General features: G+C 46.5%; 1 protein-coding gene across 3 annotated transcripts in view; it reads left to right on the forward strand.

Moving 5' to 3' along the window:
- The window catches only part of LOC119308035 (quinolinate synthase, chloroplastic-like), a 24,744-nt gene extending 23,269 nt beyond the window's left edge, over window positions 1-1,475 (forward strand). For 2 of the 3 annotated variants that reach the window (XM_037584147.1, XM_037584145.1), the window contains one exon: window positions 1,011-1,475. In XM_037584147.1, coding sequence (XP_037440044.1) covers window positions 1,011-1,079 — 69 coding nt within the window. In that variant the 3' untranslated portion in view covers window positions 1,080-1,475. The remainder of the gene's footprint in view (window positions 1-1,010) is intronic. The other variant, XM_037584146.1, reaches the window with a different exon arrangement.
- Window positions 1,476-23,421: the final 21,946 nt, after the last annotated feature.

Here is a 23,421-nt window from a genome sequence, read left to right on the forward strand (position 1 = left end):
GAAGTTGATATCCCGTGCACTGTACAGTGGCTCATCACATGGATTAACTTCACAATCGAAGTAGCAGCCTGGGAGGACTCTTAGGCCAAGTCAGATCTTTGATCCGGGGGAGTTGTCAGGCCCGGAAGTGGTACCTAGCACATCTGACCGTTCTCTGGCGATCCAAAGGCCCATAGCTTAAGTGAATGTGTTGCCAACTCCGTTTCACGCCAATGACAAGCATCTCAGCCGTCCATCTCCAATGCAACAGCTGCAGTTCAAACCAAAGTGTAGGCTTTATTTTCCGAGAATGATGCTTTTGATTAGACCCTTATCTATAACTTTACCAAAGTGTAGGCTCAACAAACAATGGATTGAGAGCCTCTTGTGTTCATCTCCTTTGTAATTGGGTTAAAACCCTTGCTGGTGGATCGATGTCGGAATCCAAAGCAATATTTAAGAACCCAACAACCCTAGAGATTGGTCGGTGAGAAAGCCGCCGATAAGGGGGCACTAAATATGGGGTCATTGTTCTTCCACTGCTTTGGCCTCTAAATTGCAAGCGGAATCGGATGGGTATTGTTTTTTCTTCTTCTATTTTTGCTGGAGAGAATGTATGGCTCGGGAGTGATATCATGGATTGGAAGGCGTAGTTTTTTACCCCGGTCAAATGACCGGGATTGAGAGGGGTTTGGACGGGATTCTGAGGGACAGGTGTAACCGAATGCACTGAAAATAGTGGTCCGGGATAAATCCCCAGCCGGGCTGAACCCTGCTGATCCATTTGGATTTGGCTGGATCCCAGTGGGAGCTGATCAAAGTGGTTTTAATCCATGTGTGCTAAGCAAGAGACCTTCTAGAAGAGAACCTTCCGTGTAGCTTGGGAGGGGGCACTACTTTTAATAGCACAACGTGATGAAGGATTAATCTTTTGGCGTGCCAAGTCTTGTGGTGTTCATTTGTATTTTCCATGTGGGCTCACTAGACCCGTCCTTATAATAAACTCATTTACAATTTTACGTTTATTTCAGGCGACAAAGAGATTACCAGACAAGCTCGTTCACCAGGTTATCCATGGTAACGGAGGGGAACCTTTATGATGGCCGTTCCTCAGAATCTTCCCTGTCAACTTTATTCAGGTGTTTATGGATGATACATCAGTATGTTGCCCCACTTGAGTACTTCCGTACCTGATATTAGCATTGCAGGGTGCAGTATCCGGCTTTGCACCAAGTGTTGTTATCCCGTTACTGATAATTACCAGTGGAGTGACATTCACAGGGTCTGCAATGGGTAGATATATTGGCTGAGCAATTGTTATTTGTCTCAGCCAAAATATTTCTCGCGTATGTTTGATGTCAGACATATAAATGGGCGGCATACAATAGCATTGCTCAACAATTTTTGTGCTCTGTAACGGGGAGGACCTAAATCACCTGCGTTGCTGTGATGTATTTGAAGCTTTTAACCTCGTGTTGTAAAATGTCCTAACGAAATCTCGCGTTGCGGCATGCTGTGAATCAGAGGGAGCACTGGCTGCAGCTAGTGTATACGAGCCAGTGCCGTCTACAGGAATTATGGGCCCTGTGCAAAAAGCAAAATGGGGCTGTAAATTTTGAAATTGATTTGATGCATTTAGTCACTCTCAAACGTTTTTCAGCATTAGAATCATACTCTTTATTTATAGAAAGCATAATTTTTCTGTCTACGAACCAGACAAAAATAATATGGATGCATTCGAACTACATGAATTGTAAGCTTATCAAGATGATGGAAAAAAAAAACCAAACCTTGATTTGAAACAGCAGCTATCTTGAAATCATGACAACAAAAACGTTAAATGTGTATAGAGAAAAAAATATTTATCACGTATAAGAACAATGTATACAAAGAAAATACAATTTGTATGAAACAATTTGATTATGTATTTAGAAAATGTTAATCAAGCATTTGAAAAAAAATGTTGAACAAGTATTTAAAAAATGTAAATCAAGCATTTGGAAAAAGTTAAATGTGTATAGAAAATATGTTGACCATGTATTAAAAAATGATGAATTTTTTATCATGTATATAAAAATGTTAATCAAGCATTTGAAAAATGTTAAATGTGTATAGAAAAATGTTGACCATGTATTAAAAATGATGGAAAAATTTGATCATGTATATAAAAATATTAATCAAGCATTTGAAAAAAAAGTTGAGCAAGTATTTGAAAAATGTTAATCAGTTATTTGAAAAATGTTAAATGTGTACGGAAAAAATGTTGACCATGTGTTCAAAAAATGTTAATCAAGCATTTAAAAATGTTAAATGTGTATAAAAATGTTAATCTTGTATATGAAAACTATTAATTAAGCGTTTGAAAATGTTACAAACTGTGTATAGGAATGTTGACCATGTATTTTTTTTAAAATGTTAATCTTGTATTTAAAAAATGTTGATTAAGCATTTAAAAAATGTGTACAGAAAAAATGTTGACCATGTATTCCAAAAATGTTAAATTTGTATTGAAAAAATGTTAATGTGTATTAGAAGAACATTCTTGACACATACAAAAATGTAGAATGAAAACCAAAAGAAACATAAAACCAAAAAAGAATAAAACAAACCAAAAAAATAAAATAATAAAATAAAAAATAGAAACAAAGAAATCAATGCAAAAAAGATTTGAAAAAACAGTGAAAATCGATAAAGAAACAAACAATAACAAAAAATGTTGAACCAAGGAAGAAACAAAAAATCAAAGCAAAAAAGAAGGAAAATTAGTAAGAAAAGAATAACCGATAAAAAACAATGACCGAAACAAAGGAAAATAAAAATAAAAAACAAAAAAGGAGATGATATAAGAAAACCAAACTAAAAACAAATGAGAAGGAAAAACTCAAAGAAAACTGAATAAAAATGAAGAAAAGAAAAGAAAAACCAGAAACCAGGAAAAGAAATGAAGAAAACAGGTGTGAAAAGAAAAAAAACCGGAAAACGAGTGTAAAAACCGGCTCCTTTTTTTCTAGTAGGTCGAGCGTGGCTTATTTAACACAAACTAGATGTTGGCTCAATGGTTAACAGTGCTACGAAGCACAGAGGCCCATCAACGACCCTGATTGCTTCTTGTGAACTTCACTCGAGAGTTGTTTTTCCTTACAAATAAGGAGAATGTTGTAAACACGTCGCCGTGTACGTTCAACTTGGACACATTAGAGAAGGAGCCTCGGTGGGGGTGTGGTACGCAAGACACGTCTGTGAGATCTTTTGAGAACGTGAAACCCCCCACACTCGAAAAGGATCCCGCCATGGCACGGCTATGGTTTTACCCTAGGTCGACCTGATCCCGTTCGGGCCTCGAGGTTTACTGTCGTTGAACATGAAGACAAGAAAGAAGAAAACAGTCAATGGATGGGTCCTCCCGGGGTAAGCCATGACAAGGATACGGGCTAGAAGGTCTAGACGGCCCAAGTCCATGCCTAGAGATGAGTCGACTGGGCTAACACCAAGAAGACCATTTAGCTAACTTACACCACGGCATCCATCTGACTGGACTGGTAGTGGTCAATTAATATGGTCATTAGTAACGACGCTTTCAAGATGACTTCATGGCGAAGTGGTAATTCTTGTAGTAATGGTCATCATCATGGCATGGTCATTGTATCGTGACTTATAACATGGAGGTTACTACTAGGGAAAAGGATATAGGTAGATGCTTAACAGTAGCGCCGGATAAGCACCCAACGCTACTGTTAAGTAACAGTAGCGAGGGATAAGAACCAGCGCTGCAGGACTACATAACAGTAGCGCGGGATGCCCCAACAAGCGGTGCTGCTAAGCAGGCCTCATATCCGCCCTGGGGGAGCCGTTCTAGCAGCGCTGGCCATCTACCCCGCGCTACCACTATTCATATAGCTGTAGCGCGGGTCCTAATGCAGGTGCTACCACTAACTTTACACGGGGCAGCGCGTGGGCCCCACTTAGCAGCAACGCGGGTCAAAACAAGTGCTACAGGTAAGAAGCATAGCAATAGCGCTGGCCTTGTACCCCGCGCTACTACTAAGGCACATCAATCTAAATATCATGGGCTACCACTTTTCCCCTCCCCCCTCTCCCCCTCCCCCATTCATTCTCCTTCCTCATTCACTTGCTGTAACACCCCAAATGTAACTTTTCATAATTGTAACTCCAACTCTTGACATTTCCGGCTATGTGATATGTTATTTCCTCCGTGGTTGGGTTTTGTCTTTGTTTTGCATTTTGTTCATGTCATGCATTTCATCTCATGTCATCATTCACATTACATCGGCATTGTTTTCTTAAAACTTGCATCCACTCGTAGTTGCCGCTCCTCGCTTCTCTCCGTTGCGTTCGTTGGCCGATCCGAGTCCAACTGGGTTTTCGATTCCCTCTTGCCAAACCACCTAACCTCTCTGCACACCACCGACCCCCTCTTGCGCGCGTCCGAAAACTGCTCTGAACCCGAACCGGGCTGTCGTGACTGATGAGTCCGGATCATCCCCAAACATCTCTAAAATATCTTCGGTTCTTTGTTTGGGCTACCTAACCTAATTATTCTCGGCCGCCCGATTTTGATCGGATGGACCGGGTTAACCCCTGCCCTAATCCCCTTGCTATATAAACTAGACCCCAACCCTAAAATCTAGGGACATGTCCCATCGATCCCTCTCGGCCGTCGCCACTGTCTTCCTCGGGATCTCATCCCGATCCAATCCACCAACCAGCGCTCCTCCATGTCCCTCCTCAATCCCCATCACTCGCAGCCACCCACATATCCATCCAGTCACTGGGACGCTCGTCGGCGCGAGCTCCTCCCGTTTGCTCTCACTCCATGGCGCCGTCGCCGCCGGCACACCCAGCCACCTGGATCCAGCTGCCCCGCAAGGCCCGAGCGCCTCGTTCCCTCCTCCCGTGACTCGATCCAGTATGGATCGGAAGCAGCACCGCCCTACGCCAGCCTCCGGAGCCCTCGTCGTGCGCCAAGTCCATCTTTGAGCCAAGCCGCTGCCCTGGAGCTTCTCCGCTGTCCCGCCAAGTCCCTCTGCTGCGCAGGCCTCCTACGACCTCCTCTGCTTCACGACGAGCCCGCAGCCTCCTCCCGCGACTTCCCGCGGGCCCGTGCCTGTGCCCCCTGGCCACCTCAAGCCAGACGCATCGATCCGCCGGCAGCAAAGATCAACAGATGAGCGCCAAGCCCCTGCTCCTTTCCCTCCCAGTCTTCCTTTCCTCCTCATGTATCTCTCTCTGTCCAGGAACCCAGGACCGCCATGACGCCGCCACGAACGGGAGCAACCTCCTGCCGCCGTCCGGATCCAGCGCCCCTTCGCCCGTCCATCCCCGGCCTCCTGTGCTCGCCTATTTCCTCTGCATCGAAGCTGAGCGCCCCATCTCGTTGACCAGATCGAGCGCGAGAGCTCGTGCACGACACCCCAACGCCCGCGCCTGGGCCACCTCTGCTTCGGTCCAGCGGCCCCCCTCCGTTGCCCGAGGCCCAGCGCCCCAGCTGGCCTCCTCTGCCTCGGCCTTTAGGCCCAATGTGAGCAGCCCAGTTCCATCAGTTTCGGCCCAGTGTAGTTTTTTTTCCTTGGACGAATTTTCCTATTATCCATTAAACTGCATATTTACATATTACCCCACCATGTTCATGCATATAATATCTAATAAACCGTGCATTGGTTTAAAAATTTTTAAACATGTAAAATGCTTAGTTTTTCTTCCTGTTTCATAATAACCAACTTTCATTCATGTTTAAAATGTTTAAACTTGTTGTTTGTTTAATTTTGCTTAAATGCCATGTTAAAATGATTTATTTCATAATAAATAACCGTAGCTCGGTTTTAAATAAACTTTATATGTAAATGGGGTGGGAAAATTCATAGATTAACTTGTTGCACTTTATTTTCCTGTTTAACAACAATAAAATATGGTTTTAGGCAGAACAATACCAAATCTAAAATATGGACATGAGGATTTTCCGGAATTGTTGTTTGTTGTTCCGGCCTCATTTAAACTTGCCTAGATAGGTAGTTTTATTATGTTTCACCTCTTGCCGTGTTACAACCTTTAATATTGTTGGGTAGCATAAACGGGAGCGAACTAAAAAATCGAACGTGGTGTTCCGTTAATATGCAACTCGTTGCATATTGAGCTCCACTTAAATTGTAGTTTTGTTTGCTTCACCTTGCCATGCCATGCCTCTTTAAACCGGACATGCATCATACTTGGTTGTGCATCAAGCCATGATTATGTGATCGTTGTTTACCATGTTGTTTGCTTCTTTCCGGTTTGCTTCTCTCGTTAGCTTCGGTTTCGTTCCGGAGTTGTGAGGATTTGTTCGACTACATTCGTTTGTCTTCTTCTTGGACTCGTTCTTCTTCCTATCAGGATCTCAGGCAAGATGACCGTTACCCTCGATATCACTTCTATCTTTGCTTGCTAGTTGCTTCGTTCTATCGCTATGCTGCGCTACCTTTCACTTATTTACCATGCCTCCCATATTGCTATGTTACTGCTTTTGCTCAGCCCCACTTATAGCGTTGCTAGTTGCAGGTGAAGTTGAAGATTGCTCCATGTTGGAACATGGTTATGTTGGGATATCACAATATCTCTTATGTTAATTAATGCATCTATATATTTGGTAAAGGGTGGAAGGCTCGACCTTATGCCTGGTGTTTTGTTCCACTCTTGCCGCCTTAGTTTCCGTCATACCGATGTTATGTTCCTTGATTTTGCGTTCCTTACGCGGCCGGGTGTATGGGAACCCCTTGACAGTTTGCTTTGAATAAAACTCCTCCAGCAAGGCCCAACATTGGTTTTACATTTGCCTAACATCCTACTAACTTTCCCTTGGGAGTTATAAACCCGAGGGTCATCTTTTATTTAACCCCCCCGGGCCAGTGCTTCTCCAAGTGTTGGTCCGAACCGGGCGATGTCCGGCGCCCCCTGGGCAACCAGGGTCTATGCCAACCCGACGTCTGGCCCATCCGGTGTGCCGTGAGAATGAGATATGTGCAGCTCCTATCGGGATTTGTCAGCACATTCGGGTGGTCTTGCTGGTCTTGTTTTACCATTGCCGAAATGTCTTGTAACCGGGATTCCGAGGCTGATCGGGTCTTCCCGGGAGAAGGAATATCCTTCGTTGGTCGTGAGAGCTTATAATGGGCTAAGTTGGGACACCCCTGCAGGGTTTAAACTTTTGAGAGCCGTGCCCGTGGTTATGTGGCAGATGGGAATTTGTTAATATCCGGTTGTAGAGAACTTGACACTTGACTTAATTAAAAAGCATCAACCGCGTGTGTAGCCGTGATGGTCTCTTTTCGGTGGAGTCCGGGAAGTGAACACGGTCTTGGTTTTATGATTGTGCATAAGCAGTTTCAGGATCACTTCTTGATCACTTCTAGATTCTCGACAATTCCGTTTGCTTCTCTTCTCGCTCTTATTTGCTTATGTTAGCCACCATATTTGCTTAGTGCTTGCTGCAACCCCACCTCATTACCACTTCCTACCCATAAGCTTAAATAGTCTTGATCTCGCGGGTTTTGAGATTGCCGATGATACCAGTGCAGGTGATGCAACCGAGCTCAGATGGGAGCTCAACGAAGATCTTGGTTGTTGCTATGTTTCGTTTCATGTTGATCATTAGTGGAGCCCAGTTGGGACGATCGGGGATCTAGCAGTTGGGTTATCTTCTTTTCTTTTGGCTTCGTCCGTAGTCGGACTATGTGTGTACTCTGAATGATGTATGAATTATATGTTCATTGTGTGAAGTGGCGATTGTAAGCCAATTCTTTATCCCATTCTTGTTCATTACATGGGATTGTGTGAAGATGACCCTTCTTGCGACAAAACCACATTGCGGTTATGCCTCTAAGTCGTGCCTCGACACGTGAGAGATATAGCCACATCGTGGATGTTACACTTACTTTCTTCCTTCTTCCTTCAATTCTCCCCTCTTCCCTCTCTCTCCATTAATGCCTCCCTCCTCACTTTCTCTCCCCTCCTTCCATATGTCTATTGGCCCCTGTCCACTCTCCTAGCTAGGTTTCTCTCACCAGGTAGCTCTCTTTCCATTGGTTAGATATATGCATGTAACTATCTACCTCTCCTCACTATTGCGGGATGCTGCTAACGTGGCACTACAATCAGAGACCCTTCAACGAAACTATGTGCGATGCATTAATTGCAAATGGTGATGTAAAAACCATAAAAAAGATGCAAAACATTTGCGATGGTGGATACATCAGACAAGGTTCATATTTTAGATGCGTGTGTGATGCGGGGCATACAGTTGATCCATATGAACTGTTTGCGATGAGACAGAACAACATAAATGGGCAGCTAGATCAAGGTGTGTGCGATATACAACATACATTTCACCCCAATAAACTGTTTGCGATGAGGCAGAACAACAGAAACGAGCAGCCAGATGAAGGTGTGTGTGCAATATACGACATATAGTTCACTCGGATGAACTATTTATGATTAGGCAACACAAACAAAATGGTCAGCCCGATGAATGTGTGTGCGATATACGGCATACAATTCATTGGGATGATCTATTTGCATTGAGCCAATAGAACAGAAACGGAACTTAACAAGATGTGTGTGATACGCGGTAAACAGGTCTGCAATCGGAAATGTGTGGGAAGATCGATAACAACACAGACAATTCCTGTTAACAAGTTGTGTGTGTTGTGAGAAAACGATTGCTGGTATAAAATTGTGAGTGATTGATGAAAACATCACCGATGGGTTCTATTATTTAGTCCGTGTGCGATGTGATTTGCTCTGTCCACACAACATCTACGTACGTTCTGTCTACAGAGCATCAACATATGTACTTAAAAAGACAGCATTGCATAACCAAATTAAGCATACAATTACACAAGTGACTGCACACATAACATTTCCACACACCAAAGTAAGCAATTACATGCATACTAAACTAGGAGAAATGAGGGTCTAATCATCTACTTCTTGTTGCGACAATGCTTGCCATTGCTCTGCTTCCGGCTGGATCCCTGGCCGTTTTGGGGAAGGAGGCACTTCCTCATGTCAACAATCCGCCTGTACATCTCGTAGCTTGTGTACACCTCCTTGGCCGCGTACATGACGTGAGCTTTGTCGAGTTTCTCCATCCAGGACGAGTGCCAGGCACGCTTGTCCTTGTTGCAGGAATCCTCCATGTCTCTGTAGTAGGGGTCGATGATGGCCTTGGCGAGGTGAACCAGTGAGTCCTTCTCATGCTTATTGCTGCCCCAGATCTTGTATTGGCCCTGGATGTCGACAAGATTCTAGCAGGCGATGCCCGAATTCTTGAGCACCTTTACATCGTTGGTGATGTCCACCATAGCCAACATGTAGTGGGGCTGTTGACGAACCTAGCGAAATGCTCACAAGGCCTTGTGGCCAGGCAGTAGTGGTAGATGAGGACGTGACTGAGCACACACATCTGGGCGATGATGACCTTGGGATGAGACCCGACATGAGCGCGGGTGTACTCGAGGTCGAACCCAACCATCTTTTACTTCTCCTCAGCAAGCAACAACTCCATGATGTGGATGGAGTGCTCCACCTAGACCGGGTTGTTGGTGTACACCACCAAGAGCTCGTGAACCTTCTGCGGGTGTCCACCACGACATATATGGAGAACTGCTGCTCGTCGTCGGCAGCCGCTCGGAGCGCCATTGGAGCCACGCAGGATACCCTCTGAGATTTTGTAGTGGTGGGTGTGCTTCTTGCAATAGTGGGGCACGACTGAAAGGTTGAAAAGATACAAGGGTTAAATGGCCACAGTAATAAATGGGGGCTGGCCTGCCTGTAATCGTCATGTCTTGTCACTGTGTTCATAGCACAGTGCAGCTTACAGCGTGGGCTCAAAGAGGCACCAAATGTATCGTTGGTGAGCCTGTTCCCGCGCAACCGTGCAGCTAACTGCGCAAGCTTCCCGCCCGGCTAGTTGGCCACGCGTCGGCTAGAAGAGGGGAAAATCATGGGCGTTTATAGGCAAAAAGCTTTGTAAAAACGAAGTGTGTGGAATGACTTCGGTCGAAGATCACAGTTGAGTTAGCTATATAGATCATGTGCTATGAGATCGAGAAGGTAAACACATTCGAGAATGGTTAATAAAATCAAAGTCCATTGCATATTAAGGTCAAAATAGTGCTACCAATATACGAGTCTCATGCGATGCCATTTCAACGATTGTGACACAAAACTCGAAATATTACAAGGTTCAAATTCTAGAGTTATATGGATCAAATTCGAAGATTACAAGGTTCAAACTAATATTAGAAATAAAATTCAGCTCATCAGCATAGTTCAACCATAAGTATATAGTTCAACCATTATTAAGCATACTCAAGTGCATTTATAATTAAGACATTACATAGCCATACATAGTTCGATCCCACATCTCATATCATCTGCCGGCACGATCGTGAAGCTTCTCCAGGTACTTGGCGTACGTGGCGTGCGCCACCCTGCGAGAATACTTCCGCTTGAAGGAGCCAACGGCTCGTCCTCTTGCATGAACCAAAACACTTTGATACGCTTGATGAAGCTTTTGGTTGCAAAATGGGCATCAATAGCCCTAGTTCCATGTCCTAATACGCCTGTTATGCATTCCTGCATAAAGCTCCCTAAGGATTTGCCTCTTGTACCTCCTCTAGCCATCTTCATCCTCGCTGTCGACATCGTCAGATAGCACCTATACATATAGTAAAAAAATGTGGCGTCAAATTTGGAATACAAACTAATCTCTAGCGAACATTTGGCAGTTGCCAAAATTTGGCATCAAATTAATGTTTACATGCCGTAAAGTAGGATTAGGAATTTATGGCTATTTTTAGACATATCCAGAGATTATGGTTCGATTTTTAAGCACAATCGTCTATGTACAGACCAATCTTGAAGGAAATAATGGCACAAACATATATGTAGGTAATTGAAAATCAATTGTCAAGACCTGGCTAGGAATTATTAGCACGAATAGTAACCCTAGTCGGATTATTAGCAAAAATCATTTGCATAGATGAAACAACTAATCACTTATCACTTGTACCATTCAAACAATCAATACACTACACAGATCTAACGAAACTTACTCAGATTTCATGGATTGGGAGAATATAACCATAGGATTTCTGTTCCAAAAAGGGGGAGGCTGGACGCATGAGTAACCAAAGAAACCCTAGGATGTATTTGACACATAAATGGGTATAGATGACTAACCGATTCTCCGGCGTCGCCGAAGCGTCTCCCGAGTCATCACTAGAGTCAGTGTGGACCTCCGGCTCTGGCTGTGGAAGCACGACGCCGTCGACGACGTCAGGGTGTAGCGATACCTTACCGGCAGCGACGCAACCTCTATGTCCATCTCCACGCCGTGCTCCGGTGCTTTAGCAGCCCCGACATCACCACTCCCTCCAATGGGGCGCTTCGGCGGCATCCTCATACACTGATGGCTTTGAGGACTGAGAGTAGTGTCGAGGATGCAAGCGGAGAGAGAGAATTGTGTGTGTGGCGAGGATGGGGTTGCGGCCGCTTGGGTGCTCCATTAATATGGAGTAGTGGGAGAGAGGCGGGCGACGGTCAAACCGCTGGCTCACCTCCCCGTGAGCCTGCGCACCGGACTGCTGGCATGCATACCGTCATTTCACACAGCTACTCGCACGCCTCCCGGTGACACTGCACAGCAAGCATGCCTCCCGTTAATTCACACACCTGCACGCACGCCTCCCGGTCTGCCTGCATGACTGACTGCTCGCATGCATCCCATCAACTCACGCCTGCTCACACGCCACACGGGTCGCGCGACGACACGTATATTGTTTTTCTATTTTGATGATTAATGTTGTCGCTTTATTGCTTAACCGAAGCATGACACGTATCCATTGTTGGTCTTATGCCCACGGTTCGAATAAATAATCAATCTGCGATATTGGTTCCCAATTATTAATAATCTCCCGTTTGTAAGAAGATAGATATTACATCAAAACTTGTCTCAAATTTGACGAAAAAGTACAATGCCCATGTGTATTGGTGTCCATATGACAACATGATAAGTTTCATGAATTTCAATAAGTTTTGGATGTACTAGAATTTAAAATCAAGATTCTCAATGTTTGAAATTTCTTGCACGGGAAGTAAACATGCACCCAGTGAGACACATGTGTTTTTCCAATCCATTTAGGTGCACTGTCACGTGTGCATGTAGCTCAAATTTGAGTTTTGCACATTATACCCTTAGAAAATCATTCAATGTACTAAAACGTCCTAATGATCTCTGTTTTTTTCAAAATTAAAATGCCCATCCTTTGGTAACATATGTTCACTGCAGGAAAATTTAACATGCATCATAGTTGCGGTGGATGCACGGTGTGTGTGTGTGTGTGTGCGCGCGCGCACGCGTCTTGGGGGGGGGGTGGCTGGCAGTACACTACGAGTCGTGAGCCACCGTGTGGGTTGGCCGTTTTGTGAGGCAGGTGCCACATCAGAGTCGTGAATTTGTTATTTAAAACATTACACAACCCGTTCATACATACATGTTTTGGCCACATGCAGTCGGTGGTTGTTCTACACAACACTCACTCGCGTGTGACGCTTCCTGTGGGCCCGTGAGGTCGTCGTCCATCACTTTGACCAAAGCCGACAGAGATGTTAATTTGACCAGCAAGTTAGAATCTTTTTTGTTTGTGTTATGGTGGGAGTATATAATACGCGTGAAAGAGGTGGGAGAGGACTAGGATGTATACTACGTACGCGTTCGTGAACACATACACCTCACTCAGTGTCGGGACTTCTCGGTTTCTGAGGCACGTGCCACATCAAGGTTGTGCATTGTCTATTCAAACATCACACAACACCTCTTTGGGCCACATGCATGCAGGCGGTGGTTATCCTAGGACACTCACATGTGACGCTTCCATCTGTGGGCCCGCGTGGTCATCGTCGATGCATGCATCACTTTGACCTACATCGGGAGAGGTTAATTAATTTCAACACGAAGGATGATTCTTTTTGGGTTGTATTATGGTAGGAGCATATAGTATGCATCGAAGAGGGGGAAGGGGACCAGCATATGTAGTACGCTTCATGAACCTTGCTTTGTGTGGGGACTTTAAGGTTTTTAAGGCATGTGCCACATCAAAGTTGTGCATTTTGGGTATTCAACATATGTTTTGGCCTACATGCAAAGCAATGGTGGTTGTCCTCTCGCACCCACTCACGTGTTATCAGCGATATCAATGCTTTCCATCTGTGGGCCCGCTTGGTCCATCACTACTTTGCCTGACAACGAGAGATGTTAATTTGACTTAGGAGGGGATTATTATTTTTGTTTGTATTACGGTATATAGGTCATGCTCTGGGATGACATGATACAATTTGAGCACACATGCATGTGTATGCATGAATCCCTCCCATCGAGTCGAAGTGGCCACTACCACGACATGGCATGAACTGATCTCACTCTGTGTGGGGACTGTACAATTTTTGACGCATGCGCCACACCAATGTTGTGAATGGTATTCAAACATGCATGCACGCATCACGTCCATACATACATATGCATGTAGTGGTTGTATTCGAAAGGTACACTCCCTCACGTGGTTATTGGCGACAAGCCTATATATTCATGGGCCCGCATGGACATCCATGATCACTTTGACCGACAACAAGAAAGGTTACCTGTCAGGACCCCGACTCAATGCCACATCGATCTAGCATGTAACACCTCATATCACTTTGCGGCCTCACGCACGGTATTCCCACGGGTGTCGCCTTACCTTTGCCCGGGACCGTTTGCGCCTTTTGGCACACGTATATGATAGTGTCGCTAGCATCAATATGATAAGGAGCCCGGGCTGACATGGCTATTCGTAAACCCAAAGTGGCACAAACTTACAGGGACAAGCATCCATGACCCAGCATCGAACGTGTCGGTCATCAGCGAGTGAATCCAGGCTGTAGCACTGGGCTAGCAGGACTCCAGTGAACCGGGCTGTAGCGGGATAACAGGACTCCGGTTTCATCGCGTGACATTTCCCCGAAGGGACAGACACAGGAACGAAGAAGGACACATGCCGGCCAGCCTAAGTGTTCCGGAGCAGTAGCAAGCTACCATGGCTCGGTGGAAACACTAGGAGACATTTCCCGGTAAGAGGGGCTACTAAGGATAAACAACTAGATAGTCAGATCCCACACATACCAAGCATTTCAATAACATACACACAATATGCTCGATATGTGCAAATACAACATGGCATCACAACATGACTCTACGACTCAAGTATTTATTCATTAGGCTCCGAGGAGCGAGATATTACAAACAAGGTCTCATGACCCAACATTCAGAGCATACAAGTCAAAGCACAAGCGGAAGCTAACATGTCTGAGTACAGACATCTACAAATGAAAAAGGCTTAGAAGCCTGACTATCTACCAGATCCTTCCGAGGGCACAAGATCGTAGCTGAGGTATCAAGCTAAACGTTGAAGTCCACGCGGAACTACTAACGAGACTGAAGTCTCTCTGCAAAAACATAAAATAGGCAAACGTGAGTACAAATGTACCCAGCAAGACTTACATCAGAACTAACTACATATGCATCATTATCAACAAAGGGGATGGTGCGGTTTAACTGCAGCAAGCCAGCTTTGACTCGGTGGCTATCCTGATCTACTATTGCAAGTAACTCTTTTGAGGTGGCGCACACGAGTCCACATATTCACCATATCAATACACCACTATGGATCCGCTCCCGTCTCCCTACGAGAACGCCATCCATATAACTCACGCTTATCTTGCATATTTTAGAGTATCCACTTTCACTTGTCTATGAACTGTACAAGCAACCCAGAAGTCCTTTTCCGCGGACACGACTATTCGAATAGATGATGTTAACCCTGCAGGGGTGTACTTCTTCACACACGCTCTCACCACTTACCGCCGTTTACACGACATGTACTCGGCAACCTTCAAGCGAAAGCCCAACGAGGGTGTCGGCCACGACCTACCTAAACACTCAAGTCTCTAGTCCAGGTTTATCGCCTATTCGGGTTCCATCCATGAGGAGATCCGGCCGGAGTTTCGCTCACAGCCCCAAACAATGTGTACAGGGTTCCGTGACACCAAACGGGCGCCCGGTATACCCGGCCATGTGCCTACCGCATCACAGCCCACCCCTCCGGTCAGCGCTGCCCACGGCCTCCAGCATACTACAAACACCAAAAACTACTTGCAACTCCTGGACAGAGGACTAGGGTGAATAAGAAGCCGAGAGGGTCCATTGGTTTCGGGCCCAATGCATGGTAGTAACTGTATCATGGATCACAAACACAGAACTCAGTTCCTGAGGACGGCTGCAATGAGACAACCCACCATGTACTCCTACATGGCCTCTCACCGCTACCTTTACCAAATCGTGTTCACACACTTAGCTCACACACAGTAGGACATGTTCACACACCTCTGATTCATCCCGGATGAATCAGACCTGACACAACTCTAAGCAATAGCAGGCATGACAAACAAGCATGAATGAGTAGGCACATCAGGGCTCAAACAACTCCTACTCATGCTAGTGGGTTTCATCTATTTACTGTGGCAATGACAGGTCATGCAAAGGATAAAGGGGTTCAGCTACCGCAGCAAGTAACAGATGAATCGTTATTGTCCTAATGCAGTAAAAGAGAGCAGGAGCGAGAGAGTGGGATTGTATCGGAATGAACAAGGGGGTTTTGCTTGCCTGGCACTTCCGAAGATAATATAGCTCTTCATCAGTGTCATCGATCTCATCGTCGAAACCATGTCTATCGAGAGGGGACAAATACCGGCAACAGAGATGAAACACAATCAATGCAATGCACAATATGATGCATGATCATGACATGGTAAAATGAGTGTGTTGGGCTAATGCAACTACAACCAAATGGGTTTGAGCTATTTTGAACCAAAGATTCAAAGTTCAAACACATTTGTGATCTTAAATAGTGCTTTATCATGTTTTGCACTAAACATCAAGTTAACTTGTTTAAACATGCATGAAACTGGTACATATGGATAGATTGGATTTTTCTGATCATTTTTCATATATAAATCTTTGCATTTGGAGTTACAGATTAATTTCTATGAATTTTTGAAGTTTGCAACAATTTCTGGAATTTCCTGTAAAAGAATAAATCCAGAAAATGAGTTATTGCGTCAGCAGGGCGTCAGGGTGACGTCAGTGGTCAAAGGGGGTGTCCAGGTCAACCTGACCAGTGGGTCCCGAGTGTCAGCAGTTAGTTGACTAACTAAACAGAGTTAGTTAGTGTTAGGTTAGTCACTAATCTAGATTAATTAGCACTAAACTAACCTAACTAGAATTAACAAGGGTGGCCCACATGTCAGTGACCCAGGGGTCAAACTGGGCCCACCCAGTCAATGGTCAGCAGGTCAAACCTGCCGGCGTCGAGTCGCCGGCGAGGCCGAGACGACGGAGAGTGTCGGAAACGCTGCTCCGGCCATGGTTTGATGCGCGGGTGGGTGCTACGAGTAGCTGGCGATGTGGCGCATCCAACGGTGGCGGTGTTTTGTGCTGGGGTGGCCGGAGTTAACAGCGGCGAGCACTTCCGCGGCGGCCGGAGTTCGGTGGCGTGCGGGTTTGATGCTACGGGGCACGGTAGGGGCTGCAGGCGGGTGTGTTCGGCTCCTGGGGCTGCAACGAACAAGCTGATGAGCTCAGACGCGGTTGGCAGCAGCTGTGGCCGCGGCGGCGATGAGGTACGGCGCCGGCGAGCTTCGGCATCCGCGCAACTATGGCCTAGAGGAGGCGGCGAGCAACGGGGTTCGGGGGAGGAGGAAGAGAAGCTCACCGCGAGCACGATGGGAAGGTCAGTGGGCGCGGGGGAGGTCCGGAGCGAGCAGGGCGACGATGGCGATCTCGGTGACCCGAGGAGGAAGAGGAGGTCAGGGCCGGCGCTTCGGGGCATTTGACGTCGCGTGAGTCGACGGAGAGGCATAGGCGACAGTGGCGGAGCTTCTGGGCATGTAGGAGAGGCGAGGGGGAGGCGGTGGCCGCGGTGGTGGCGAACGGCGGCGACGAACCCGTTCGGGTAGGATGGGGAACGGCGAGGAAGAGAGCAGGGGGGAGAGTGAGAGAGTTCCAGGGGGTGGCGTGGCGTTGCGGGAGACGTCCAGGGAAGGAGGAGGCTGCCAGGCAGGGAGGAGGTGGCCGGCGTGTGGCCACGCGCGTCGGGCACGCGCCCCTGCCTACTGGCGCGAGGAGGAAGGCGACAGGGAGCCAGGCGGTGGTGGGCTGGGCTGAAACAGGAGCTGGGCCGGTGGGCTGAGAGGTGAGCGCCAGGTACTTCTCTCTCTATCTCTCTTTTCCTGTTCTTCTATTTCTGTTATTTTGTTTTGATTTGATTTAGAATATCAAATCATTTTATAAACTTTCTGTAAATTGTTATGTGATCTCAGGACTAGCCCAAGGTCACATGCAACTTACAAAAATGTTTGGTCTTTATTTCTTATATAATAGAAATAAATCCAACTCAATTATGTCATTGATTTAATTCAAAAGGCCCAAAATAAATATTTCAGTCACTCCAAAAATATTGGTTTGCATTTTACCTCATGCCAATATTTTTACAGAATAACAGGAACATTTTCTTGGACTCATTTGATGAGATTTAAATGTTGGTTATTTTTAGAGGTTTTCTGAGGCTTTTCAAAATTCCTCAATTCAAATTTTCATGAAATTTAAACATGATGCATGGATGCAAAGCCACTAGTTACAAACAAACTCTAGGGCTGTGACATTACCATGGCGGATTCTTCTTGTTGTACATGTTATCGTAGTAGGTCATGGTGAGATTCATACCTAATTAAGTTTGAGCGCATACTATGCATGCATGCCCGTCATCGTCTCGAAGTGTGGTGTGACATACATATGCATCGTCAACTAACCCTCACTCCATGTTGAGATTTCTAGTTCCAAAGCATGGTGCCAGATCAAAGTTGTTCCATTGTGTGTTCAAACATCAACACCTCCATACATATGTTTGGGCCACACGCAGGCAGTGGTTTTCTTTGGGGACTAGCTACTTGCATGATTATTGGCGAGCTAGCCCATCTCTGGGGCGCATGGACGACCATCACTTTGACCAATAACAAGAGAGAGGTTGTACGACCAAGGTGGATTATTCTTGGTCCGTTTTATGATACATCTTGGTGAGATGCCCTCTCCGGCCCGCCGACTGAAAGTGTTTGTGTGTGTGTGTGCGTGCGTGCGTGTGTGTGATGGGGAGGGGGACTGCTACTTTGCACTTTGCTAGGTGAACCTCCGTGGGGGCGTTCATAGCTTAGGATTCACCTCCTGCCTACACGAGGGGGGGGGCAAGCAATACCGTGCACTTTGCGAGATAGGTGCCACATTGAAGTTGCGCTTGGTATTTGAACATCAAACTACCCTTTTCGTATATATATTTGGTCCACATGCAAGTGTGTTCATGTTCTGACCCTTTCCCGCGTCATTTTCGCCAAATTTATGAACATTAGACAAGTCGGATGACGCAATAGACTCAATTTACTCACACTAACCATGTGCCACGCTGGTGCCCCTGTCACGCACATCAGCACAGTACATTGGGCTCCACGAGGCTTCCCCTCTCAAAAATATCTACCCACGTGCATGTTTTTTTTGTTTGATAACACACGGTTATTATGTTTCGACCGTGTGTGATGTTTGTTGTTCCCGCTCCCACCTGCATCCCTCGAAAATATCTGCCCGGCTCGAGGGTTTTTTCTGTTTCATAACACAAGGTTGTTATTCCGGACCATGCGCGATGCACCATCATCCAAATTTTCAATAGGCCTGGCATTTTACTCCCGCATTAGACTCCCACGTAGTAAAATTTCAGTAGTCACGTCATTTCCTCAAACACCCCCTCCACACACACACCCCAAAACCTCCTTGGGCGCGTGCGCGCGCACCCCCCCATAAACCCTCCATGGCTCGAAACCCTAGCAAGGTCGCCACCGCCACCACCAGGCCTCCACTGTTAACATCTGCCGGTTTGCCCGTGCAGCTTACCCACCGATCTCGATACCCAGGCTGCCATGAGTTTCTTAGATGACGCCTACAAAACACCCACTTTCCCACAAATTCCCATCCCCCACTCCAGTGAGTCGCAACCTAAGCCCGGCTATGCTTCCCATGGAGCTCGAGGAGCGAATGGCCCAAAAGAGGTGTATCGCAGCCTCTTCGCCCACATCACCGAGGTGGCCGCCGAGGAAGCTGATGACCATTACTGGCCGCAGGCACTCAATCAGCGGGCTAGAGTATGCGGGTATGTCACGGATGCCGGCTATGACATCGAGGTCGTCGACATCGACTGCCTGACGCGGGCTATGTCACTGGTTAAGTGTCCCACCCCCAACCCCTCGGGTTCAACCGCTATCGATCTCATCCTTGGCCCTACCGCTGATCTCCTCTGGCTCGCTGTCAAGGATTTGCCATCCTACATCGCCATCGAGCCCCTTTTGTCATTTTTGAAGGACACGTTCTGTGACGCTGGCTTGGGATCCAGAGCTTCCAAGTCAGACCTCATCGACGCTGACCACGAGGAGGGCACGCCCTCTGGCTCTTCCAAGGGGAAAGAGCCCATCTGCTCTTCCAAGGGGAAAGTGCCCATCTGCGACATCAGGGAGGGCACCCTACAGCCGTGCTCTTCCAAGGAGAAGGAGCCCATCTGCGACAACATGGAGCGCACCCAGGGTCCATGCTCTTCCCATGGGAAAGGAGCCCATCTGTGACAAGTGAGGAAACCCATGATTTGTTTTGCAGTGCCTCTTCACAGGGGGAAACCCATGATTTGTCTTGTCGAGTCCCTTTTGTAGTGTAGTGAGAATATGTCCAGTTTTAATTGCTATATTTGGTTGTTTGCAGTATGCCTTGTTTAGTTAAGTTGTTCACAATGTGATGCTCTATATGTGCAACTATTTACTATCCAGTGCATTTTCATCAATACCAGTTTTCAACATACCAATAGTAATGCATATATTGCTTGCCGTTAAGCCTGTTATAGCTAGCATATGCCTCTTTTAAAGTTTTTTGGTTGTTTAGTTGTTTGTAGTTAGCATATGTCCAGTTTCAAATGCTACCTTTGATTGTTTATAGTATGCCTTGTTTATTCCAGTTATGCACAACGTGATGTTCTATACGTGCAAGTATGAACTATGCAGTTGTCAGGACCCCGATTCTATGAAACACCGATCTAGCATGTAACACCTCATATCACTTTGCGGCCTCACGCACGGTATTCCCACGGGTGTCGCCTTACCATGCCTGGGACCGTTTGCGCCTTTTGGCACACATATATGATAGTGTCGCTAGCATCCATATGACAAAGAACCCGGGCTGACATGGCTAGTCATGAACCCAAAGTGGCACTAACCTACAGGGACATGCATACATGACCCAACAACGAACGTGTCGGTCATCAACGAGTGAATCCAGGCTGTAGCAGCTGGGCTAGCAGGACTCTGGAGAATCCGGGCTGTAGCAGGCTAACAGGACTCCGGAAGACACTGCGTGACGTTTCCCCGAAGGGACTGTTGGGGATCGTTGTAGAAATTAAAAAATTTCTATGCATCACCAAGATCAATCTATGGAGTAACTAGCAACGAGAGAGAGGGGAGTGCATCTTCATACCCTTGAAGATCGCGAGTCGGAAGCGTTGCAAGAACGTGGATGAAGGAGTCGTATTCGAAGCGATTCAGATCGCGGTGGACTCCGATCTAAGCACCGAACAACGGCACCTCCGCGTTCAACACACGTGCAGCCCGGTGACATCTCCCGCGCCTTGATCCAGCAAGGAGGAGGGAGAGGTTGAGGAAGAGGGCTCCAGCAGCAGCACCACGGTGTGGTGGTGATGGAGTGGCAGTTCTTCGGCAGGGCTTTGCCAAGCTCTTGTGGAGGAGGAGAGGTGTTGGGGAGGGGAGGGGCTGCGCCTTAGATGTGTCTTGGCAGCCCTCCCCTTGCCCCTCTATTTATAGGGAGAAGGGGAAGGGGGCCGGCCCCTCTAGATGAGATCTAGAGGGGGGGGGCAAGGGGAGGGGCCTTGCCCCCCAAGCAAGGGGGCGCCCCCTTTAGGGTTCCCCCCCAACCCTAGGCACATGGGCCCAAGGGGGGGTGGTGCCTAGCAGCCCTCCAAGGGGCTGGTTACCTTCCCCCTACAGCCCATGAGGCCCTCCGGGATAGGTGGCCCCTCCCGGTGGACCCCCGGAACCCCTCCCGGTGGCCCCGGTACAATACCGGTATGCCCCCGAATATTTCCGGTGACCGTATGACTACTTCCCATATATAAATCTTTACCTCCGGACCATTTCGGAACTCCTCGTGACGTCCGGGATCTCATCCGGGACTCCGAAAAACATTCGTTAATCACATATAAATCTTCCTAATAACCCTAGCGTCATCGAACCTTAAGTGTGTAGACCCTACGGGTTCGGGAATCACGCAGACATGACCGAGATAGCTCTCCGGCCAATAACCAACAGTGGGATATGGATACCCATGTTGGCTCCCACATGTTCCACGATGATCTTATCGGATGAACCATGATGTCGAGGATTCAAGCAATCCCGTATACAATTCCCTTTGTCAATCAGTATGTTACTTGCCCGAGATTCGATCGTCGGTATCCCAATACCTCGTTCAATCTCGTTACCGGCAAGTCACTTTACTCGGTCCGTAATGCATGATCCCGTGACCAACCACTTGGTCACTTTGAGCTCATTATGATGATGCATTACCGAGTGGGCCCAGAGATACCTCTCCATCATACGGAGTGACAAATCCCAGTCTCGATTCATGCTAACCCAACAAACACTTTCGGAGATACCTGTAGAGCACCTTTATAGTCACCAGTTACGTTGTGACGTTTGGTACACCCAAAGCACTCCTACAATATCCGGGAGTTACACAGTCTCATGGTCTAAGGAAATGATACTTGACATTAGAAAAGCTCTAGCAAACGAACTACACGATCTTGTGCTATGCTTAGGATTGGGTCTTGTCCAATACATCATTCTCCTAATGATGTGATCCCGTTATCAATGATATCCAATGTCCATAGTCAGGAAACCATGACCATCTGTTGATCAACGAGCTAGTCAACTAGAGGCTCACTAGGGACATGGTGTGGTCTATGTATTCACACATGTATTACGGTTTCCGATCAATACAATTATAGCATGAACAATAGACAATTATCATGAACAAGGAAATATAATAATAACCATTTTATTATTGCCTCTAGGGCATATTTCCAACAGTCTCCCACTTGCACTAGAGTCAATAATCTAGTTACATTGTGATGAATCGAACACCCATAGAGTTCTGGTGTTGATCATGATTTGCTCGCGGAAGAGGTTTAGTCAACGGATCTGCAACATTTAGATCCGTATGCACTTTACAAATATCTATGTCTCCATTTTGAACTTTTTCACGAATGGTGTTGAAGAGACGCTTGATGTGTCTGGTCTTCTTGTGAAACCTGGGCTCCTTGGCAAGGGCAATAGCTCCAGTGTTGTCACAGAAGAGAGTCATCGGGCCTGACGCATTGGGAATAACTCCTAGGTCGGTAATGAACTCCTTTATCCAGATTGCTTCATGTGCTGCCTCCGAGGCTGCCATGTACTCCGCTTCACATGTAGATCCTGCCACAACGCCTTGCTTGCAACTGCACCAGCTTACTGCCCCACCATTCAAAATATACACGTATCCGGTTTGTGACTTGGAGTCATCCAGATCTATGTTGAAGCTAGCATCGATGTAACCCTTTACGACAAGCTCTTCGTCACCTCCATAAACGAGAAACATATCCTTAGTCCTTTTCAGGTACTTCAGGATATTCTTGACCGCTGTCCAGTGTTCCATGCCGGGATTACTTTGGTACCTTCCTACCAAACTTATGGCAAGGTTTACATCAGGTCTGGTACACAACATGTCATACATAATAGACCCTATGGCTGAGGCATAGGGGATGACACTCATCTTTTCTCTATCTTCTACCGTGGTTGGGCTTTGAGCTGAGCTCAATTTCGCACCTTGCAATACAGGCAAGAACCCTTTCTTGGACTGATCCATATTGAACTTCTTCAATATCTTATCAAGGTATGTGCTTTGTGAAAGACCTATGAGGCGTCTCGATCTATCTCTACAGATCTTGATGCCTAATATGTAAGCAGCTTCTCCAAGGTCCTTCATTGAAAAACACTTATTCAAGTAGGCCTTTATGCTCTCCAAGAGTTCTATATCATTTCCCATCAACAATATGTCATCTACATATAATATGAGAAATGCTACAGAGCTCCCACTCACTTTCTTGTAAACGCAGGCTTCTCCATAAGTCTGCATAAACCCAAACGCTTTGATCATTTCATCAAAGC

Source organism: Triticum dicoccoides, chromosome 5B (genome assembly GCF_002162155.2).
Source record: "Triticum dicoccoides isolate Atlit2015 ecotype Zavitan chromosome 5B, WEW_v2.0, whole genome shotgun sequence".
NCBI lineage: Eukaryota > Viridiplantae > Streptophyta > Magnoliopsida > Poales > Poaceae > Triticum > Triticum dicoccoides.